This window comes from Lithobates pipiens, unplaced genomic scaffold (genome assembly GCF_037356315.1).
Source record: "Lithobates pipiens isolate NorthernLeopardFrog02 unplaced genomic scaffold, aLitPip1_a1.2 Scaffold_8, whole genome shotgun sequence".
In the NCBI taxonomy this organism is placed as follows: domain Eukaryota; kingdom Metazoa; phylum Chordata; class Amphibia; order Anura; family Ranidae; genus Lithobates; species Lithobates pipiens.
The window spans coordinates 599,392,817-599,413,687 of NW_027507903.1; the positions used below are offsets into that span (position 1 = coordinate 599,392,817).

At 38.7% G+C, this 20,871-nt stretch overlaps 1 protein-coding gene across 1 annotated transcript in view; it reads left to right on the forward strand.

Moving 5' to 3' along the window:
* LOC143961275 (uncharacterized) overlaps nt 1-20,480 on the forward strand; it is a 33,095-nt gene extending 12,615 nt beyond the window's left edge. The window contains exons 6-12 of the mRNA XM_077470526.1: nt 821-948; nt 1,383-1,442; nt 3,120-3,288; nt 4,697-4,864; nt 14,310-14,404; nt 16,794-16,849; nt 19,121-20,480. Of these exons, the coding sequence (XP_077326652.1) occupies nt 821-948; nt 1,383-1,442; nt 3,120-3,288; nt 4,697-4,864; nt 14,310-14,404; nt 16,794-16,849; nt 19,121-19,180 (736 nt within the window). The 3' untranslated portion in view covers nt 19,181-20,480. The remainder of the gene's footprint in view (nt 1-820; nt 949-1,382; nt 1,443-3,119; nt 3,289-4,696; nt 4,865-14,309; nt 14,405-16,793; nt 16,850-19,120) is intronic.
* The last annotated feature ends 391 nt before the right edge of the window (nt 20,481-20,871 follow it).

Sequence of the window (20,871 nt, forward strand, 5' to 3'; positions counted from 1 at the left end):
TATTGGTCCCTTATGTGATAGCAATAAAAGTTATTTAAAAATAAATAAATACAAATTAAACCAAAAACTTTTTCAGTATATAAAGAGTTATACATTTTTTTTTTTAAATGTTTAGCGCCCCCAAACACACACACATGCAAAAAAATGCATGTGTTGGGTCACCTAAATATGAAAACAGTGATTGTCCTACACATTAGCGTGCACACAAGAATGATTTTTATCACCAGTGTTCCTGCGTACTTTACACTGATGACCTGTAGAGGCTTTTAGAGCACACAATTTTAAGGTTTGGCATGGGTATCTATTTCCTTGGCACAACCTCATCTTTTATATATTTTTTTGTCATTAAAGAGTTTATTGAAGCAAAAGACAATACAATATATTTTATATTTTATCAAAAAAAAAAATAGGTAATAAATATTTTCTTATTATTTTCTAGGGTGTCTGCTTTAAAAAAAAAAAAAAAAATTTTTGTTTTTTAAGTAAGGTTTTAAATAATCTTCAGGTTTAACCCTTTAAAGTCCACATTTTTCAGTGAGTTAGTGTGACTCAAAATGTGTTTTACCAAACGGTGGAGCAGAACGTTAAAGGTTAAAATGATTTTTAAAGTGGAGTTTCACCCATTTAAAAGGCAGCAGCTACAAAAAGTGTAGCTACTGACTTTTAATAATCAGACACTCACCTGTCCCACGGTCCAGCGATGCGGGCACACGAAGCCCCCCTCCTCTCCCCCTCCTCTCCCCCTCTTCTCCATCTAATTTGACAAAAATCCCTGCTCCGGCCCTGCTAAAGTCCTAACAACATTCCTTTTTTATTTCAGGCAAGGAAGTGTCGTGGTTGAATATTTGGTCTTGCTGAACGTTACCACCAGTGACTACGACAATGTTGCAAATTCTGTGGCCACAATACTATATGGTACAGATTGCACAACCGAATTCATAAATAATGGTGAGAAGATCAAACTAATGTAAGCCGATTTAGGCAGATTCTGAAGGCAACACATATACATAATGTGATTATAGACAAGACTGCAGAAAAATAACTTTAATTGTCCAAAAGGATAGAGTTTGGGAAAATATAGTGTTGGTTGATAGGGTGGTTCTAAACAGAAGTTTTGTTGATTGAAAGAGTGTTATAGAGTTTTACGTGAAAATATTTGGAAGGGCGGTATTTAGACAATACACTGCAATTCTATTCCACAACATTGCAGCTTGAGATACAACTTTCAAATCAGCAAACATTAAAAATTGCAATAGCAAAAATAAACAAAGGCATGGATGAATCAACACATACTGTATATAATATACAATGTAATGTCAGCATAACATCTTAAAGTATTATTTAAAAAAATATGTAAACATTGTTGTATTCTTTTCTTTCAGAAACTCTGTGTTTTGTGCAAAATAAGACAAGAGTTGAAAAGATTGAATTAAATCTGACAGGTAAATTAATGTTTGAATTGATAAAGATAATTTTTTGTTTTACTGTATGTATTTGAAAAAGTTGTCGTCTAATTTGAATCAAAAAACAAAAAACAACAGACCAAGCTATTCAGTAAAAAGCCTCAGTTAGAAAGTTGAGACTGTTTAACACCAACGGGAATGCTTAAGAGGGTCATATTTTATTAAACTTCATAAAACCTTTATCCCCTCCCTGGAGTTAGCTGGAGTTCGCCTTTATTTATTAGTCAAGTCCATCTAAATCCTCTAATGCAGGGGTAGGCAACCTTGGCATTCCAGCTGTGGTGGGACTACAATTCCCATCATGCCTCTGCCTCTAGGAGTTATGACTGTGATTGTCAGGGTTTTGCAATGTCTTGTGGGACTTGTCGTTTCAAAACAGCTGGAGGACCGATGTTGCCTACCCCTGCTCTAGTGCATATAATGCTGTATACACACAGCTGGACTTTTCGACAGCAAAGGTCTGACGCAACGTATCCATCAGACAATTCGACCATGTGTGGGCTTCATCGGACCTTTGCTGTCAAAAATCAGACGGACTTTAGATTTAGAACATGTTTCAAATCTTTCCGATGGACTCGAGTCAGGTCGAAAAATAAGTTCGTCTGTGTGCTAGTCCGACGGAGGAAAACCGACGCTAGGGCAGCTATTGACTACTGGCTATGAACTTCCTTATTGTAGTCTGGTCGTACGTCATCACAGTCTAATCCATTGGACTTTAGTGTGATCGTGTGTGTCCAAGTCCGTTCGTTTGAAAAGTCTATCGTAACTCTGCTGAAAGTCCGTCGGACCTATTCTGCAGGAAAGTCCAGTCGTGTGTACACGGCATAACACTACCATCCCCCCAAATTGACAATGCTGCTGTCCCCTTGTGTGTGTGTTACTGGCCAGATCATGAGTTAAAAAAAAAAATATATATGTAAACTAAAACCTAAAAAAAGAAAAATAATGCAGCTAACTCAATAAAGTTTGGTAAGCTGCAATATATAACATTTTTGTTTTTTGGGTTCAGATCACCTTTAGACTGGCTGTACTCAATTAGATTTTCATTCAAATGTTCATACAGAAATTCAGAAAAATCATTCATCAGAACATGCTTTTTGGCCATCAATGGGGGAGATTTACAAAAACTGGAGCTGAATCTGGTGCAGCTTTGCATGGCAGCCAATCAGCTTAAAACTTCAGCTTGTTCAATAAGCTTTCACAATAAAACCTAGAAACGAATTGGTTTCTATGCAGAGCAGCATGGTCCAGTTTTAGTGAATCCACCCCAATGAGTCAACTAATTTTGTTTGAAGGCCCCTAACATTTCATCCAGACCGGCTTTTTGAATGGAACCCCAGGTGTATTAAAAGAGTTTCATTACATTGTCTATAGTTTTCCCAAATGAAAACCACGTTCAGGGTTAATATTTTATGTAATCCTGCTCCTTCATGTTTTTTTTATCTTTATGGTCAAAAATGAATGTAGATTTGACCCCACTAACCATTAGAAAATCAAACAAACATTCTGAAAAATTTACATTTTCAAATTAAATTTTACTGGTATATGGGCAGTTTTAGTTGTTACCACAAACAATGACATCTAGTGTTTCCAGATATAAACTAAAAAGGTCTAAATCCTGTGGTTATCACTGTTTACTCTTATGTTGTCTTCCAGATGTCTGCTCAAAAACAGTGGACATTCCATCGGAAATTCAGAAGTACTACATACCAAAAAATGTATCCGGTGTGATAACCTGTGTTTCTGAATGTAGTGACAATAGTGAGACTCAAAGGAATTGCAACAAGGGGCAGTGCTCAGTGACACTAAAAGGACCCCACTGCTAGTGAGTACCAATCCATACTTACAACTATTGTTACTATAAAAATCAATGCAGAGTCAAAAATCATGTTGATTTAGCAGCTTTATCCTTATACAGAATACTTATGCAACTATTTCTATTATTAAAATCTTGAGGAATGAAATATGAGACCATAATAGAATACTATTTCTGACATTGGTAGACCATGGAACCCAAAGCACATGCCCCAATGTCTTCTTCTGGGAGCCCCAAGTCTCCTTTCAAGTCTTTGTTCCAAAAATGGTCTTCTAGACCTCTAGAATAGAAGTTTCCAAAATTTATAAACAAAGGGCCAGTTTACTGGCCTTCAGACTTTAGGGGGGAGGGGACTGGGGATAGTGGGAGTAGAAAGTATTTCAAGCTTGGTGGTCAGTGGGAGTAAACAAATCACATAACTCCTGTGGTCAGGAGGAGGGGTAATACTTCCCCATCATTGGTATTACTGGGGGAATAGTGCCCCATATTTGGTATTAATGGGGGGGGGGGGGTAGTGCTCCCTTGTTGGAATTAATGCAAGGCATAGTGTCCCATCATTGGTATTAATGGAGGGAATAGAACTCCATCACTGGTATTGGTGGGAGGAATAGTCCCCAACTGTTGATGTCCGTGAAAGAAATTGTGCCTCATTGTTCGTGTATTAGCAGGAATAGTCTCATATCAGTGGGAACAACAGCACCCCATGGGCCAGATAAAGGCAAGAAGAGGGCCGCAGTTTGGAAACCACTGAGCTACATCAATATTTACTAATCTCTGGTTTATACATTCTTATGTGACAGAGGTGGAAAAAGTGGCACATAGGACATCTGAGGAACTTTTTCCCAGTCTATCTTCTTTTTTAAGAGTTTCCTGTAAGCTGATTGTCAGAGAACCATTTGGGAGAAAAGGGAAACAGGAAAAGGGAAAATAGACCAAAGGTAGAGAATGCAGAAAAGGCTTGAAAGGCCTCTTTCAGAATTCAATATTACATTTTTGTGCATTTGGTGAAAATGTAAAGGTGGACAAGTAAATAATCAAAAGAAATTAAAATATGATGAAAGATTGGAAAAGCTAGGTAGGTCTCAAAAGTTTAAATATGGCCAAGATCAGTATAAAGATTTGTCAGATGAACTTCAAATCAACCTGAATACATTTTGATCTACTATTCAATTTTCCTTCTTAGAACTAATAGTTTCCACAGTTATAATTATTAAAGGATAATGTGGACATATTTTGATCCATTATCCATGCTTTCTGGGGGGGTTTCCCATTGTTTGGCAAAATTAGCCAGTGTGACCTTTTTTATTTTACTTTTTTCTTCCCAAGAAGTCAAGTTCCCAACATTTTCATGTTTCTATCCTTTGTCCTGTCTTTTAAAATGACTCTCATTTTTTATTTTATTTTTTATTATATTCAGCTGTGAGACTTCAGAACAGTTTTGGTACACTGGAGACAACTGCCAACGTGCTATCAGTAAACCCGGAGTCTATGCGGGAGTGTCAGTGGGAATTGCTGTGTTACTCATCACAATCGTGACACTGTCTCTGATCTCATACCGACGACGTTACATGTCAGATAAAGACAAGTGAGTAGTAGCTTTATGATTTACAAACAGCTGAACAGCAACATTTCATTAAACGTCATACTTTATTTCAAGCATAGGACCCTTTCTACATTCCATTAAAAAAGGGCATCTTAGGCTGAGATTCCATGGTCCTGGTCTATAAGCATACACTGGGGATGTTTGGTGATGATAGCGAACCTTGGCACCCCAGATGTTTTGGAACAACATTTCCCATTATGCCTAACTACACTGCAGAATGCATGAGCATCATGGGAAATGTAGTTCCAAAACATCTGGAGTGCCAAGGTTCACCAATACTGAACTAGAGGCTACAGGCAGTTTATTGTTTAAAATCATGTCTGGTAGTCTTGCAGGATGATGAGCAAGGTCCTAGCCACATGTAAGAAAATTATTTTGAATGCAGTGAAATACAAGAATATATATTTTAATGTAAATATATTTATATTAAAGTATAGCCCCTTTTCTTTTTTGTTCAAGAAGTTTTTATTGTGGGTATAAAAGACATAACGATTGAAAGCATAAATGCGGATGCAGCTGCTGTAATAAACATATGGACAGAAAAATGTGCCCGGTTGAAGTAGATTGCATATGACATAACGTAAATAACATTACAGTAGGCAAATGGTTTCTTAGGTTGTTACTCTTGTTTTCCTAGATATAGTCATCTAGTGAAACCTATGTGTATCTCATCCTCCGGAAGCTACTGAGCTGCTTAGTCACTGTTCTCTATGTTCTTTCAGTTACTGTCAGTTTGTACTATACCTAGTTGTTGTTTTAAGCGAGTATGTAGCTACGCTATGATGTGCAAATCAGAAACGTAGGGATAGTAAAGTATAAATGGGGGTCCAAAGGGGGGTGGATGGGGGTATATTAGGAAAGGTGGAAGAGGGTTATTTAGGTGTCTTATAGCGTTATATTGAGGAAAGGGAAGGGTCCAGAATTCTACCTACCATCCTCCCCTACCACAACTCTTGAGGTCATTTCAAGTCATAACTTGCGTGTACTCGTCCGTCGTAATGAAGTGTAACCAGCAAGACCAAATTTTCCTGAATTTAGAAGGTGTGTCTCTCGCTTGGTGTTCCTCCATTTTCTGCATACATTTAAACCATTTTGCTACAGATGGTGGTTCTCTGGAACACCATTTAGTGGGGATGCACATCTTTGCTGCATTTACCATATGCATGGCAAGTGAGCGAACGTAGGCATTTTTGGGAATTGAGGAGTGGGGCAACAAAAACTGCGCTGGGGAAAATTCAAGAGTGTATGTGGTTATCTGGTACGTAAGTCTGTGAACCTCTTTACAGAAAGGTTGCAGTTTAGGACATGTCCACTAAATATATAGAAGCAATCTTAGCTCCCCCTCACATCTCAAACATTGTCAACAAAGTGAAGGATAGATTTTATGTAATCTAAGGGGAGTTCTGTACCATTTTGAGAATATTTTAAATGCATTCTCTTGTGCATATACATTTACTATACCCTTGTTACATGTGTAGACGTTTTCCCATTCTTGATCTGTTAGGTCAATGGAGAGTTCTTGTTCCCATTTTCAGCTGGCCAAAATAGATTTGGGCGAATAGTAAAGCATAGTAAAGCATATGTGTAGGAAATTAGGTGATTTTGGGCTTCTGTTTTCAGGTATAACGATTCGAAAGGGGTGGTCTGTCGTGATCAGTCAGGTTGGGGTTTAGGTTTTTCCAGGAAGTGCCTGATTTGTATGCATGTCCAAAAGGGGAATGTGCCATTTGTCATCCGGGTGGCCAGTTTACATTGAGTGATGAGGTGATCTCTCTCAAAGAAATGCTCTGCTCAAATGGTAGGGTGTGGCCACGAGCCCACGAGAAAGGATGTGGAGATTCCTGGTGAGAAGTCTGGGTTGTGTCGAAGTGAAGTCATGGGGCCTAAAATTGATGATATTTTGTGTTTACAGCAAATTTCATGGAAGGAAAGTAGTGTTGGATGAATTAGTGGGTGATTTTTGCAAGTTGAAGGGGTATGTCTTGGGACTATCCAAGGGGTTTGGAATTGCAGGAGAGAGGACATAGAGTGTTCTAGCTGAACCCAAGCTTTCACCTTGGACTGGATGTTCCAATCAAAAATCCTGGCTAAATGGCAAGCTTTATGGTATTTCTGGATATCTGGGAGACCTATGCCTCCTTTTGAGTTTAGGAATGGTCAGTCTGGAGTAACTTAGTCTTGTACGAGGGGTGCCCCATATTAAGTCTGTACATGCCTTCTGGGATGCTGAAAAGAAGGCGGTGGAAGTTTTATCAAAATGGTTTGTAGTAAGTATAATATTCTGTGTAGAATGTTAATTTTAATGATAGCAGCCCTGCCAAATCAAGAAAAGAGACCAGTGGACCAAGACTTCAGTTGCGTTATGTTTTGTATTAATGGTAGGTCATTTTTACAGTATAGATCTGCAAGGGAGGATGGTAATTGAATGCCTAGTTATGTAATCATGTGTTTATTCCATGTAAACTGGAAATTGGATTGACATTGCCGACATGTGTCTATGAACAGTATGACATTCAGGGCATGGGACTTTGAAAAATAGATTTGTAAATTAGTTATAGACTTGAAGGTATTGAAGTCTTTGAGTAGGTTCAGGATTGTTGTACTCAGTTCAGTGAGGAAAAGAAGGATATTGTCCTCAAATGCGGCTAGTTTGTAGGTATGGTAAGCTATTTCAATTCCCTTGATATCAGGGTTTGCTCGGAGGCGTCAGAGTAGTGGTTCAAGGATAGGGACAATGATCAGGGGAAATAGAGGGCATCCCTTGCATGTTCCATTCGATATTGAGAAGGCATCCAATAGGTGGCCGTTGACACGGATTCTTGCTGTGGGATTAGAGTAGAGCGTAAGTCTAAGGTACAGCATTCGGTGGGGAAGACCAATGGTCTTTAAGGCTTCTGTCATATTGTCCCAGGCCACTCTATCAAATGCCTTCTCTGCTTTGAGTGAGAGAAGAAATCTTTGGAGGTAGTTGGAGGTAGTTGGATGTAAGCCAATGATGAATATTGATTGCCTTGAGTGTGTTATCCCTTGCTTACCTGCCTGGCTTGAAACCAACTTGGTCAAGAGAGATAAGCTGGGGAAGCAAGGGGAAGTCGATTGGCTAACATTTTGGCAATCCATTTTAGGTCCACATTCAATAACGAGATCAGTCTATAGTTGGTGACCAGGGAGGAATCCTTCCCTAGTTTTGGGATAATGTGAGCCATTAGTAAGTCACGAGGGGGCTCGGACTACGATGCAAAAGAGTTAAAAGCTGAGAGAAAGAAGGGGGTAATCAGCTCTGAGTAGATTTTGTAATATCCCAATGTTAGTCCATCAAGTCTCTTGCCTGGTTTCATCTGTTTAAATGCTAGTTTGGCTTCTTTTTCTGTTAATGAGCCATCCAAATCCCGTGCTATGGTGTTTGAAATTGAAGAAGGGCTATATTGTTTCAGGAAATCATTTGCAGTGGCCTTAGATGAGTCTATTGGGGATAGGTTGTATAGTTGTAAGTAATAATCGACAAATTGCTTAGCTATGCTGGTTGCTATGTTGGCTGCATTTTGTTTGTGGCCTGATGAGTCTGTTAGGGAGTGTATTGTCCAGGCAGCTCTTTTAGCTTGTAGGGCCCTTGCTAGCAGTTTCCTGGATTTGTTGCTATATTCGTAGAACACTTTCTGAGATAGAATATATTTACGTCTTATTTATTTGCCTAGAACTTCTAAAAGTTCTGTTCTTGTCTGAAAAAGTTTTTGGAGAGTGTATAAAGCTTTCATTTGTTTATGTGCACACTCCAGCTTCTGAATTTGGGTGGTAAGTTCTGTGAGATTTCTCCATCTTTCCCACTTCCTTTTGGCAGGGGCTGCAATTAGAATGCCCCTTATCACACATTTGTGGGCTTCCCATGTAATGACTGGGGAGGTTTCTGTGGTTTTGTTTTCCGTGAAGTATTGCTTAATGCAGAGCTTAACCTCATTTGCGACTGATAGATCTGTGAGTAGAGAGGGGTCTAACCTCCATGACAGGGAGTAATTGTGTACCTCCCGGAACGATATAGACATGGAGATGGGTGGTGGTCTGATAGGAACACGGGGTCAATGGCCATGAGATGGAGGAAGGGTAAGTCTTTCTGAGAGATAGATAATCAATTCTTGAGTATCTTTTGTGTGGGATTGAAAAAAAGATGAAGTCTCTACTGTTTAGGCTTAGTGTATGCCAGGAGTCGTGAAGTAATAGATCCTGTAGTTGTGACTTAATGGATCATAGAGCGTTATAGGGGAGAGAGGTGTCTTAGAAAGGGTTCAGAGAGACATCAAAGTCGCCCCCTAGAATCAGGATGCCTTCTTGGAATAGGGTAAGTGCTTTGATTATATCGGGAAAGAAGGTAACCTGGTGGCTGTTTGTGGCATATATGTTCGCTAGGGTGATTTGCTTGCCGTGGTAGGACCATTTCAGAAAAATGAATCTACCGTCCTAATCAGTAAACGTGTCAGTGAGTTGGAAAGGGCAGTGTTTTTCAATCTTTTAATTTGGATGTCCGGTTGATTGTGTGGTATATAGCAGGATGGTATCGATTCGTTGGTCTCAGTATAGCCTCAGTGCAAAAATGTGTTTCCTGCAAAAAAATGATGTCAGCTTTATTCTGTTGCACTGTGGGATGGAGCTGGGAGCTTTTCTCTAGTATATTGACTCTTCTTACGTTAAGCTAGATGATCTTAACAAGGAGTTTGTCACCAGTGTGGGGGGGAGGGGTAGAAGCCATGTTTAGGGTGGTAGTATACAGTACCAAGGACTGTAAAATTAAACCCCAAATATTGTAATTAGCTAGACTGTAAGAGTTGTGGCAGGGAAGGAGGTAAGGTCTGAGTAAGGGGTTGGGCCTGGGAAGTTGCTGAAATGGGGGAGGGGGTGGGGGAATAGAGGGAGCTAGTTTGAGTATGGGAAGGGGAAGTAGGGGAACTAATTGTAGAAGAGGTATTTCAGAAGGGGGCAGGTGAGAACTTGCTCACTTGTCCGGGTATGGAATATACCGTAGATACGGTATGGCCTGAAGAGTTCAGTGGTATTAGGATTAGGATATGGAATGGTTTTGGATGTCGTATCAAGAGGGGCTACCACTGCATGGGAGGTGGTCTGTTGAGGTGGTCTGTTGACCGAGAAGGAGTAATCCAATTACCCCGTAGACAAAATGCCATATTCGTCTCGTTTATGAGATGAGGAGGTCATGCTAAGGGGAATGTGTAGGCATTATAGCGGGTTTGGAATTAAGCAAAATGAGAATCAGAATAGAGTGGGTGTGCTTCTAGAGAGGATATTGCATTGGGCAGTAATTGGTGGAACCGTCTGCGCTAGGTTATACAACCTATGTCTGTCATATAACATTTGTCTCTAAACTAAACATCTGGAGCCTATAACTATTTGAACAGACACACGTGATAAATTACTTGCCACCCGGTAAGATAAGACAAGAGCTCAAATATAAATAATAAACAAGGTAAACAGGAGAACAGATAAAAGATAAAGGATACCCTGATGAAGCCTTTGGCATATACATTTTGCATTATCAGAATATAGCTGAGTAAGGTTTCGAATGATGTGTTTCCGGCTTCTAGCAAGCTGGTATGTGGAGCATGCCAGATCAGCTAGTCAGAAAGGCAGTAATTGCATTTGTTAAGTTGTTGGTACTCGCTGGTGAGAGTCTCTAATTGTCATATATTTAGTAAGATGTTTGGTAAGATGTTGCAGTTTCATGTTCTCAAAGCCCCCTCAGGTTGGTTAAGTAGGGGTTCCATCTCTGGTATGCATGTCACATGTAACATGCAACAGGTAGCAGATCAGATGCATAGTGCTCGCCTTTAGCTGGCAGTCTCAGTGTTAGTATCATATATTGCGGTCACAAGAGAGAGTTTGAGAGGAAAACTATGTGTCAGTAGGTGGCGCCCCAGGACCAGTGTAAGTATAATTTAAGCAATCAACTAGACTACTATAAAAAGGTGAGCTTTTCTGTTGAAGCACTAATGCAGAGCTTTACATCCAATCTCTAGTATTACAGAGGAAGAGCAATATGCACTCTGAGATCGTAGATGTTTACATCTACACTACGTAACCATAGCGTGCATGCTAAATTGGGCAACACCTTTGTATACAATATAATCACTTACGGCGATTTGGCTGCTTCTCAGGGCTGTAGTAGCAGGTAACCCGAGGACTAGGGTAGCTTTAATATGGTTGCCACATTCTATAGCCCTGGACCTTGGGCTGGAAAGACCCACGAACCAGTCTGATAGTTACCAACCCATAAGCTGCTCTAAAGCCCCTTTTTTATTTTGACTATAGTATGACATTACTACAAGCCCTAGTGTTGGTGTTTAGTGTTGCTAGTTTAAAGTGGCATCTTAAAAAGTCCTAAAAAGTTTTTAGGGTTGATTCACTAAAACTGGAAGGCACAAAATCTGGTGCAGCTCAGCTTCTGGGATTTTTTTGTCAAAGCCTAATCAAACAAGCTGATTGGCTACCATGCACAGTCACACCAGATTTTGTACTCTCAATTTTTCTAAAGAATCAGCCCCTTTATGTTTCATTACATGGTATAACCACTATCCCTTTTTATTGTTTTTTTTTTTTATTTCCCACTGGGAAGATTTTCTTTTGCTTCTTTTGCTTTTCTTTTGCTTCTCTTCCTAAAGCGGAACTTTACCCATAACAACAACAAAAAAAATAATGTTCTTGAGCCAGGAACATACATTCCACAATAATAATTATGCTACCAAAATTAGTGTGTGCTTTAAATTGCCTCCAGCATTGCTCTTGTTCCTTCTTGCTGAAGGGAGCCATTTTGCTGAAGCCCAGAGCCCCTGAACAGCAGTAAATCATAAAGTGGAACTAAACTCATCGATTTAATTATTTAAAAAAAAACAATTACATTCCTGGAATTGCTAATTGTTACATTTGCTTGTGTCATCAACCAAACCGTCAAACCATCAAATGGCTGGTGTCATGAGTGATCACATGTGCAGCACATGTGCAGCAAGTGGCTAGCTATGGGGGCCCTTGGAGAATGTCTACCCCCATAGCAAGCGACTTGCATGTCTGACCCTATAGCAAGCAGGTTGCTATGGGGGGCACTTGGAGAACACGAGGACCCCAAAGAGCAGGTTCATGTTCAATCTGTGCAATAACTGTGCACTCTTTGCATTAAGGTAAATCATCTTGCTTTTCTGCCCCCCCCTCCCCTTTTCTAATACTTACCTGTATCAATTCAGCCCTGTGGCTCCAGGTCTTCTCTCCCCTTTTCCTGGTCTCACTGGCTTCACTGGGAACAAGCGGAGCCATTGGCTCCTCCTGCTGTCAATCAAATCCAGTGAGGAGGAATTTGGGGATGGGCTGAGCCACACTGTGTGTCTATGGACACATACAGCCCGGGTTTAGGAGCAAACCCGCAAGATGCTTGCTATGGAGGCACATGGAGAAGAAAAGGGGCCAAGAACACCGGGGGGACCCCAAAATGGGAGGTTTATGAGTGCTCTGTGCAATAACATTGCACAGAGCAGGTGTGTATAAGCCTGTTTATTATTTTAATTAAAACAAGACTTTACAATCACTTTAGATGTAGTTTAAGCCAATCTCTATCACTTGTATGGAAAAAAAAAAAAAGAATATATGAATCCACTTTAAAACTATTTCAGACTGCATATGTCTTCTCTGAACTCCTTAGCCCTGTGTTAATTATCTCCTGTCTTCATTGATAACAATCTTTATTCTTATATGGCTGCTCCAACTACACCTATCAATGTCCGCCAATACTCGTCATTTTACCACCCTTTGTTACTCAGCCTACTTGCCTGCGTCATATAGTCATATGTAGCTGACAATACTTTTTGTTGTTGTACTTTCACTTACTGATTCATAATTTAGTCTACATGCAGTAAAAAGTACAGTGAATAAAAAGAGAGTTGTCACAAGTGATTTGTCATAATGGGACATTGGATAAGCACTGGGTTGCCTTCACAGAGACTGGTGGAAATAAAACTGGAGTGAAATTGGGACAAGCACTTAAAAAGAAACGAATTAGGTTCCTAACAGTATAAAAAAAAAAAGCAATAAGCCTTTGATTAGATTATTAAGCATGGTAAATAAATTGACATACATAGGCTTAATAAATAAAACAAAAGCCACGTGCGCAGAGCATAAATCACTATCTACTGAAAAAAAAACAAAAAAAAACATTGTTCTACAGTAAATCCGTTTAACAGTTTAATTAAAATGTTTGGCATTTTAAAGTTTTAAAATGTAAAAATTCTAGATTTTAAGATTTTAAAAAGTTAGCATTTTAAAGTTGTCATTGTTATACTTTTAAATCTAAGCTTACTTTTTAGCCCTGCCAATTAAAATATCCCAGATATAAAAGGATATTAAAAAGTAAAAAAAAAAAAAAAATCAATAAGCCATTGATTACTTAGTATGGTAAATAAATTGACATAAAATAAAAAAAAAATCAGATACTGTCTAAACCATACATAGATTTAATAAATAAAACAAAAGCCATATGCACAGAGCATAAATCACTATCTAAAAAAACAAACAAAAACAAATATTGTTCTACAGTAAATTTATTTACGGTATTAGTTTCATTGAAATGGTTGTCATTTTGAAGTTTTAAAATGAAAAAAATAGAGATATTAAAGTTTTAAAAAGTTCTCATTTTAAAGTTGGCAGTTTTATACTTTTAAATCTAAGATTACTTTTTAGCAATGCCAATTAAAATATAGATATAAAAGGATATAAAAAAATCAATAAAAATCAATAAGCATTTGATTACTAAGTATGGTAAATAAATTGACATAAAATAAAATAAAAAAAACACATAATGTCTAAACCATACATAGGTTTAATAAATAAAACAAAAGCCTTATGCACAGAGCATAAATCGCTACCTACTGAAAAAAAAAAAAAAACTAAAAAACATTGGTCTACAGTAGATTATTTTAACAGTTTAATTGAAATGGTTGGCATTTTAAAGTTTTTAAAAGTTGGCATTTTGAAGTTGGAATTGTTATTATAACTCTTTAAATCTAAGCCTACTCGTTAGCACTGCCAATTACAATACCCCAGATATAAAAGGATATTAAAAAGTCAATAAACCACCAACACACGCACACTCAGCTAGTAGGTCCTTTTATTAAACCCGCATGTCTTTCTTTAAGCATTATTTTGACTGTCGATGTTATTATTATTTTTGGAATTTTAGCTTTATTTTGTTTTTCTCATAAGGACTAGTCTTCTATTTTATCTAGGTTTTTACGAAAATGTAATTGATAGGAACATTGATCTGGTAAAAGAAATCTAATAAGAAAATTGTAAAATTGTATAGTGTATGGCCAGCGTAAGAGGCAAGAATTTTATTATCTCCAATATTACTCAGCATTGTCCTTTTCTTGTGTTTGCATAGGCTAATAGACAAAGAGAAAAGATGGTATGAGGACGGGTGGGAAGAAGATAATCAACAACAAGGCAAACTGCAAAGTTCCTCCAGCAGCGATCAAGGTGAGTCACCATCAGATCCCGGCTTTATTACAGCCATGGCTATAGTGAAGCTGCAACAAAAGGTTGCGTTGGCACACTCCACTCTTACACCTTGAAATCATTACAGCAGCAGGACTGAGTTAATTTTATCAACAGTTAAAAAAAAAAAAAAAAAAGCTAAAAGATTTTATCGGTCAGTCAGGTTCACTTTTAAAAACCTATTAAATGCTGACTTTACACCTTCCCCATTCTAAGATAAAATCATACGTTAAAAATGTGCATTTAGCCTGTAAAAATACCTTTAAAATATTTAAAGTATAACTATAGGCAAAACTTTTTTCTTTATTTTTAGTATAGAGTGGAGATAGATTAGAACATTTGTCAGGTTTTTATTGCTCTTTGTGTCCCTGTTACCCTCTCTATTTGTCATGTTTACCATGTCAAAGTTAAAGTGTTAACCCCCCAAAAAAAAATTATTCAGATCCTGGTCCCTTAAAGCAGATTAAACAACATTGCTTGTGATGTGTAATCTGCCCCCCTCTAAACTGTAAAAAACCCTCCCTGAACCTGCCACTTCCTGTATCGCCCTCTTTGCACTGACCACGAAAATCAGGGCTGCTAAGCCCTGACCACTGTGGTCGGAGTCCACCCCTCCTTCGTAAAACACCTCTGTCCTCTCTGCTCTCCTCTCTCCCCCTTCTCCCCCTCCCCCCTGCCTGTCAGCTCCCTCTCTGTGTCTCTGTCTCCGCCCCTCTATTAGAGCCTAGCATATCACACTATGTAAGCCATTTCTAAAAATTAATATTTCCTGTCTATTTCTTTTCAGGGGACAACCCAAATTGGGGACTTTCTTTCACTTTAAAGTGTTTGTTAAGTTAAAATGAATGGTCACTGCCATACCTTATATTAGAGCCTGGCATACCACACAATGTAATTCTTTTCTAAAAAAATGAGTGTTGTAAATACCTATTTAGAGCTGTCTTCAGGCTGGTCATGTGACTCACAGCCACTTTACAGCTCCGAGACAGGGCTTCTGCGGGAGGCCACGTGATCTCCCTGGCTGATGTTAGAGGAAGATCTCTGTCCCTCCCACACAAGCCATGTATCGGAGCTGTAAAGTGGCCACGAGCTAAGTGATCGGCCTGAAGACAGCTCTAAATAGGTATCTACAATGCTTGTTTTTAGAAATGGCCTACATAGTGTGGTATGCCAGGCTCTAATAGAGGGGCTGGCAGTGACCATGAATTTTGACTTAATAGACACTTTAAAGTAAAAGAAAATCCCAAATTTTGGGTTGTCCCCAGAAAAGGAATATGCAGGAAATCTTCCAATGGGGACACTAGTTCTGGTGGCCTGGGGGTCCCCAAGAGATTCCCTTAATTTCCAGGGTTTTCCCTGACACTTTTGGGTTGATTTACTAAAGGCAAATAGACTGTACACTTTGTAAAGTGCAGTTGCTCTAGACCAGGGGTGTCAAACTTAAATTCATCGCAGGTCGCATCAGCATTATGGTTGCCGTCCAAGGGCCAGTTGTATCTGTAAGACTAGATGTCCAGAGGACCCCACTCCCCTTACATCTGATGTCAAGAGCCCTTCTACCATCAGAAGTCAAGAGTCTAATACTCTCCCTTACATCCCAGTGCAACCCCTTACCTTATGCTGCTTCCAGGAAGAAGCTGGGGACAGAGCTGAGAAGTAGAAAGTGCAGAGTCTGTAGGAGGGTTTGCTGAATGCTGAGACCAGGGGAGGTGGAGTGGAGGGGGTGCTGCAGGTGCACAGAGAGGCAAAGGATCTGTAGGACGAGTTCTGTCCTCCTCTCTGTTTCCGACTGCTGAAACAGGGAAGGAGGGGGAAGATACAAGACTCTCTGTGGCTGCATGGAAAAAGTGCAGGCTCTGGTGGAGGAGTTCTGTCCTTCTCTTTGCTGCTGACTGCTGAGACAAGGTGAGGGCAACAATGAGGGGGTTGCCGCAGCTGCAGGAGGGATGCAAGGGCCACATGAAATGGCCTAGAAGGCCATATTCGGCCCCCCAGCCATGTGTTTGATACCTGTGCTTTAGATCTTAGTAAATGAGGTAAAGCTTCACTTTGCAAAGAATACGCAATCACATGCAAACAGCATTTTTGCTTGCACATGATTGGGTGATGGAAGTCAGCAAAGCTTCCCCTCATTTACTAAGTTCTGGAGCAACTGCTCTTGCAGAGTAAAACTTTGGCTATGGGGCAGGAAGTGATAGTTTATTGCCCCAATGGGAGACAGATGACAAAAATAAACCTTTCAGCGGTTAAAACCTTCCCTTTACTCTATCCAAAACGAGAAGAAAAAAAAAGTTTGGCCTATAGTTCTACTTTAACAATACACTTGGTAGACCAAATCATTTAACCATGAATATTTTTTTTTTTTTTACAGGCTCTTATAGATCTGAATTTCAACCACACTTGGATAAAGTCAATACAGATTTGAAGGTAAGAGAATAAAAAAAATATATAAACTTTAATAAAAAAGGAAATGGTGAAATTATCTGATTGAAACAATGTTTGTGGTTATTGACTATGTATTGACATTGCATAATGGACCAATGAATGGGACCTTTCCATAGAATTGTTAGAAGACTTTTCTTTAGCTTGTGAAAAGAACAAAGTTACAAGTAGTTAGGCTACTATGGGCCAGTGTTAGCAATAAATCTGATTAACTTATTGCAGTATTGCTAGTGGTTATAGACCAGTGATGGTGACCCCACTTGACCCCACCCCACTTGTCACCCCAGATGTTTTGGAACTACATTTCCCATGATGCTCCACTACACTGCAGTGTAGTGGAGCATCATGGGAAACGTAGTTTTAAAACATCTGGAGTTCCAAGGTTCGCCACCACTGTTATAAACTATGAGTGAACATTGCCGCTGGCGGCAGTGCGAGTGGGGGGGGCAGGATTGTTTGCTGCTCCCCCCCCAAAAAAATTTTTTGGAGCACCAGCCGCCACTGAAATCAACCCCTATGTTTCACCAAAAATATCGGGAGTTTAAGCATTTGTCACCCTTGAACCCATCATAGAGGTTGATTTACTAAAGGCAAATAGACTGTGCACTTTACAAAGTGCAGTTGAACACTGCAAGAACGGTTGTTCCAGAGCTTAGTAAATGAGCAAAAGCTTTGCTGACTTCCATCATCCAATCAAGTGCAAGCAAAAATGCTGTTTTTTTCCTTGCATTTAATTGGTTACTTTTTGCAAAATTAAGTTTTATCTAATTTACTAAGCTCTGGAACAACTGCACTTGCAAAAGTGCACAGTCTATGTGCCTTTAGTAAATCAACCCTGTAGTGTGTTTAGAAAGCACCCATGCTTTGATGATGTGTACCCGTGGCACAGTTTCCAGAGAAAAGAGGACAATTTCAATCTGCTTGCACAGAGAAAAGGTCTTTGTGTGACTGATAAAGAATGTCTGGCCAGGATTTGTATGGCCGCTGTGACAATCATCGGAGAACATATAACACAGCACTATAGACTTTGCATATGATTCAATGATAGGTGACAATAAGGAAACTACTGTACACTATAACCTAAAATGATAATGTGATTTATCTCAGAAATGTAAACTGTGCAATTATTAAGATAACAGATAATGCAGTACAAAAGATAAGCAGTGGCACACACAGATGTGTATTGGCATTTGAACTAATGTTAATATCATCCCTAGAAAACACCAAAAGGTACACTAGTTTTGTTTTCTTAATAAACATAACTAATAATAATACCTAAAAGCTTAACCTCACATAATTTACAACAACAGTCAAGTTAAATTGCTTATCAGTAATAAAAATGAATTGTTGGCTAGCATTTGCAGAATTTTTCTTTTGCCAACTTTTAAGCTCAGTTAAAGAACAACCAGCCTGTCAAAACTTTTACAGGCAATTACTGTCAGTGGCTATAGCTACTAGCAGTAATTGCATAGTTACATAGTTGGTAAGGTTGAATAAAGACAACAGTTCATCCAGTTGAACATGTGTGTGGGTGTGTGTGCAAATCCCATATCCCTGTAATTTGTGATCATTAAGATGCCCATCTAATAGTTTTTGAAACTATAGACACTCAATGCTGATACCACTACTTGTGGAAAGGTGTTCCACATCCTTACCACTCTGACAGTAAAGAACCCTTTATGCAGTTTAAGGTTAAAACGCTTCTCTTCCAGTTTCAGTGAATGGCCTCATGTCTTTTTCAACTCCCTGCCATTGAAAGATTTTTCCCTATGCTAGAATCACCATTGAGGTATTTGTATTTCATTATCACATCTACTCTCAAGCATCTCTTCTCCAGTGAGAATAAGTGCTTGAGGCTGTTCCTCATAATGGAGGTCTTTAAGTCCCTGGACTCTCTCTAGTTCCAGTAGCCAGGAAGGCTTCCCACGCCCCAGGCCCCAGTCACCCCACTCTCTCCAGTTCCAGCCAGCCAGCCAGAAAGGCTCCACCTACCTTGGCAGAACACAATAGCAATACAAGAGGCATTCCCTTATCAACGCTGACTATGTTGATGGGGGAATAGAGCGATTTTCTTTCCTTCCACCCATGGTGGAACGAAAAAAATAGACAATCTATGGGCTGCTTAAGTAGCAGTTGCATGTGCTGGGTCCTTCTCTTAGGATACCCACAAGACAAGTCTGCTGCTGTTGTCATCCATTTAAAATGTTTTATTAATATCTAATTAAGTTTGTTCTTCTTTTATTCTTTTTTTTACAGATGAAAGTTCCAAGAGCTGTAGTCATGCCAGATGCGATGAGGTGGGAATCAAGAAGTTGAAAACAAAGTTTAAGTTGAACAAGAGTTCCTTAAGCCAGTTTAGGATCTTTTAAAGATGTTCAGTATTCTCACTTTGACTTGCCATATAAAATGGCACAATGTCTTTACAGTGAAGGAGGCAACAACCAACTGTTCATTTGTGTTACTGGAAATGGAAAACAAAGCTGATCAGAAGTGATACTAGAAGTCTTTGGTCCAGCCACGTTCAAGGCCAAAGGGTCTACGGATGAACAAGCTCTTCATATTGCTCTACTGAACATTCTAGGCACCTTCTTGGTCTCAACACAACCATTCTTCATGCCTACATCACAAATTCAGCACATTGGGATAACTTTTGTTACTTCCTAAAATTTTTAATTTGATAAACTTCGCATAAGAGATATAGTACTCACTGTTAGGCCTGAGGGAGTCATAAGGTGGGCTTGGCATTGAACCAAACTCAATAGCACTTAATACATGGCAATCTGTTGAACTGTGAATTGTTAGGGGATAGCAGCATTTATAGAACAAATGTAAGAATACTGCAATCGTATCATAAAGGTTGAGACGCCAATATACAACCTCAATTTCTTGAATGGTATTACATTCTGTGGCTTCTGGTATTTTTTTCTAAATTACAGACAGCCCCTTTAAACATTTGATAAGAAAAACAGTATGTGGAAGCATTTGACTTACCCATAAAACATTCAAAGGATAACTATCAGCAAGGGACCCCCTTCTCTGGCTCCTAGAGCTGCTGATTGGCTATTTGGGAGCAAAGACAGGAGCTAGTATGAACTTTATTTTATATGTTATTCTGGTAGAAGCCTTCCCAAGATACACTGTGGTGGAGCAGGAAGTGAAAAATTGCACGTGGAAACTCTGCTCAAGGTTTAAGGCTTCTCATTACCATTTTTTACACTTTTTAAAAAAAATTTTTAGTAAATTTGTAAAGTTTCTTTTCAAATGTATTACATTTATGCACATTGAACAAAATAAGTATTACACCACTTATAGCAACTCTGCATAATTTTGATTACATACTGTATAAGATATATTAAATAATATGGTGCGGCAGGCCGTACATTCTCAAAATTTAAAAAACAAAGCCACATTGTCCTAATCACTATAATTGTGGTAAAATTATTACTATAGCCATATGCTGAATTCCTATTAACACAAGATTTATTTATGAAATGTAATTGTCTTGTATCCATATATATTTAGAAAGGCATATAACTTATTTAAATTGTATATTTATATATTTATGTATCTTTTAAAATGAGCTGCATTTATTTTCTAAATGCCTATATTTTGTACGACTGGAAAATTATAAATGAAAATGAAAATAAATACTTTAATAGCCTTATTCTGTCTATGTTTCTTCTTTTGAAGGAAGAGGGGTTGAAGAATTTAATGGTTTAGAGGATATGAATTTACTTTTGTCAAATTGTTTAAATTGTATTATTCGTTAACAATGGTCTTCTCTCCTTCTCTTATTTGCTCCTTTTTTTTGTGTCAAATTTGCCATTGAAAGCATTTCGTTATATACAGGCATACCCCACTTTTAAGTACACAATGGGGTTTATTTACTAAAGCTGAAAAGTGCAAAATCAGGCTCACTTTTGCATAGCATTCAATGAGCTTCTAACCCCAACTTGTTCAATTAAGCTTTTGTAATAAAACCTGGAATCTCAGTGGTCTCTATGCAG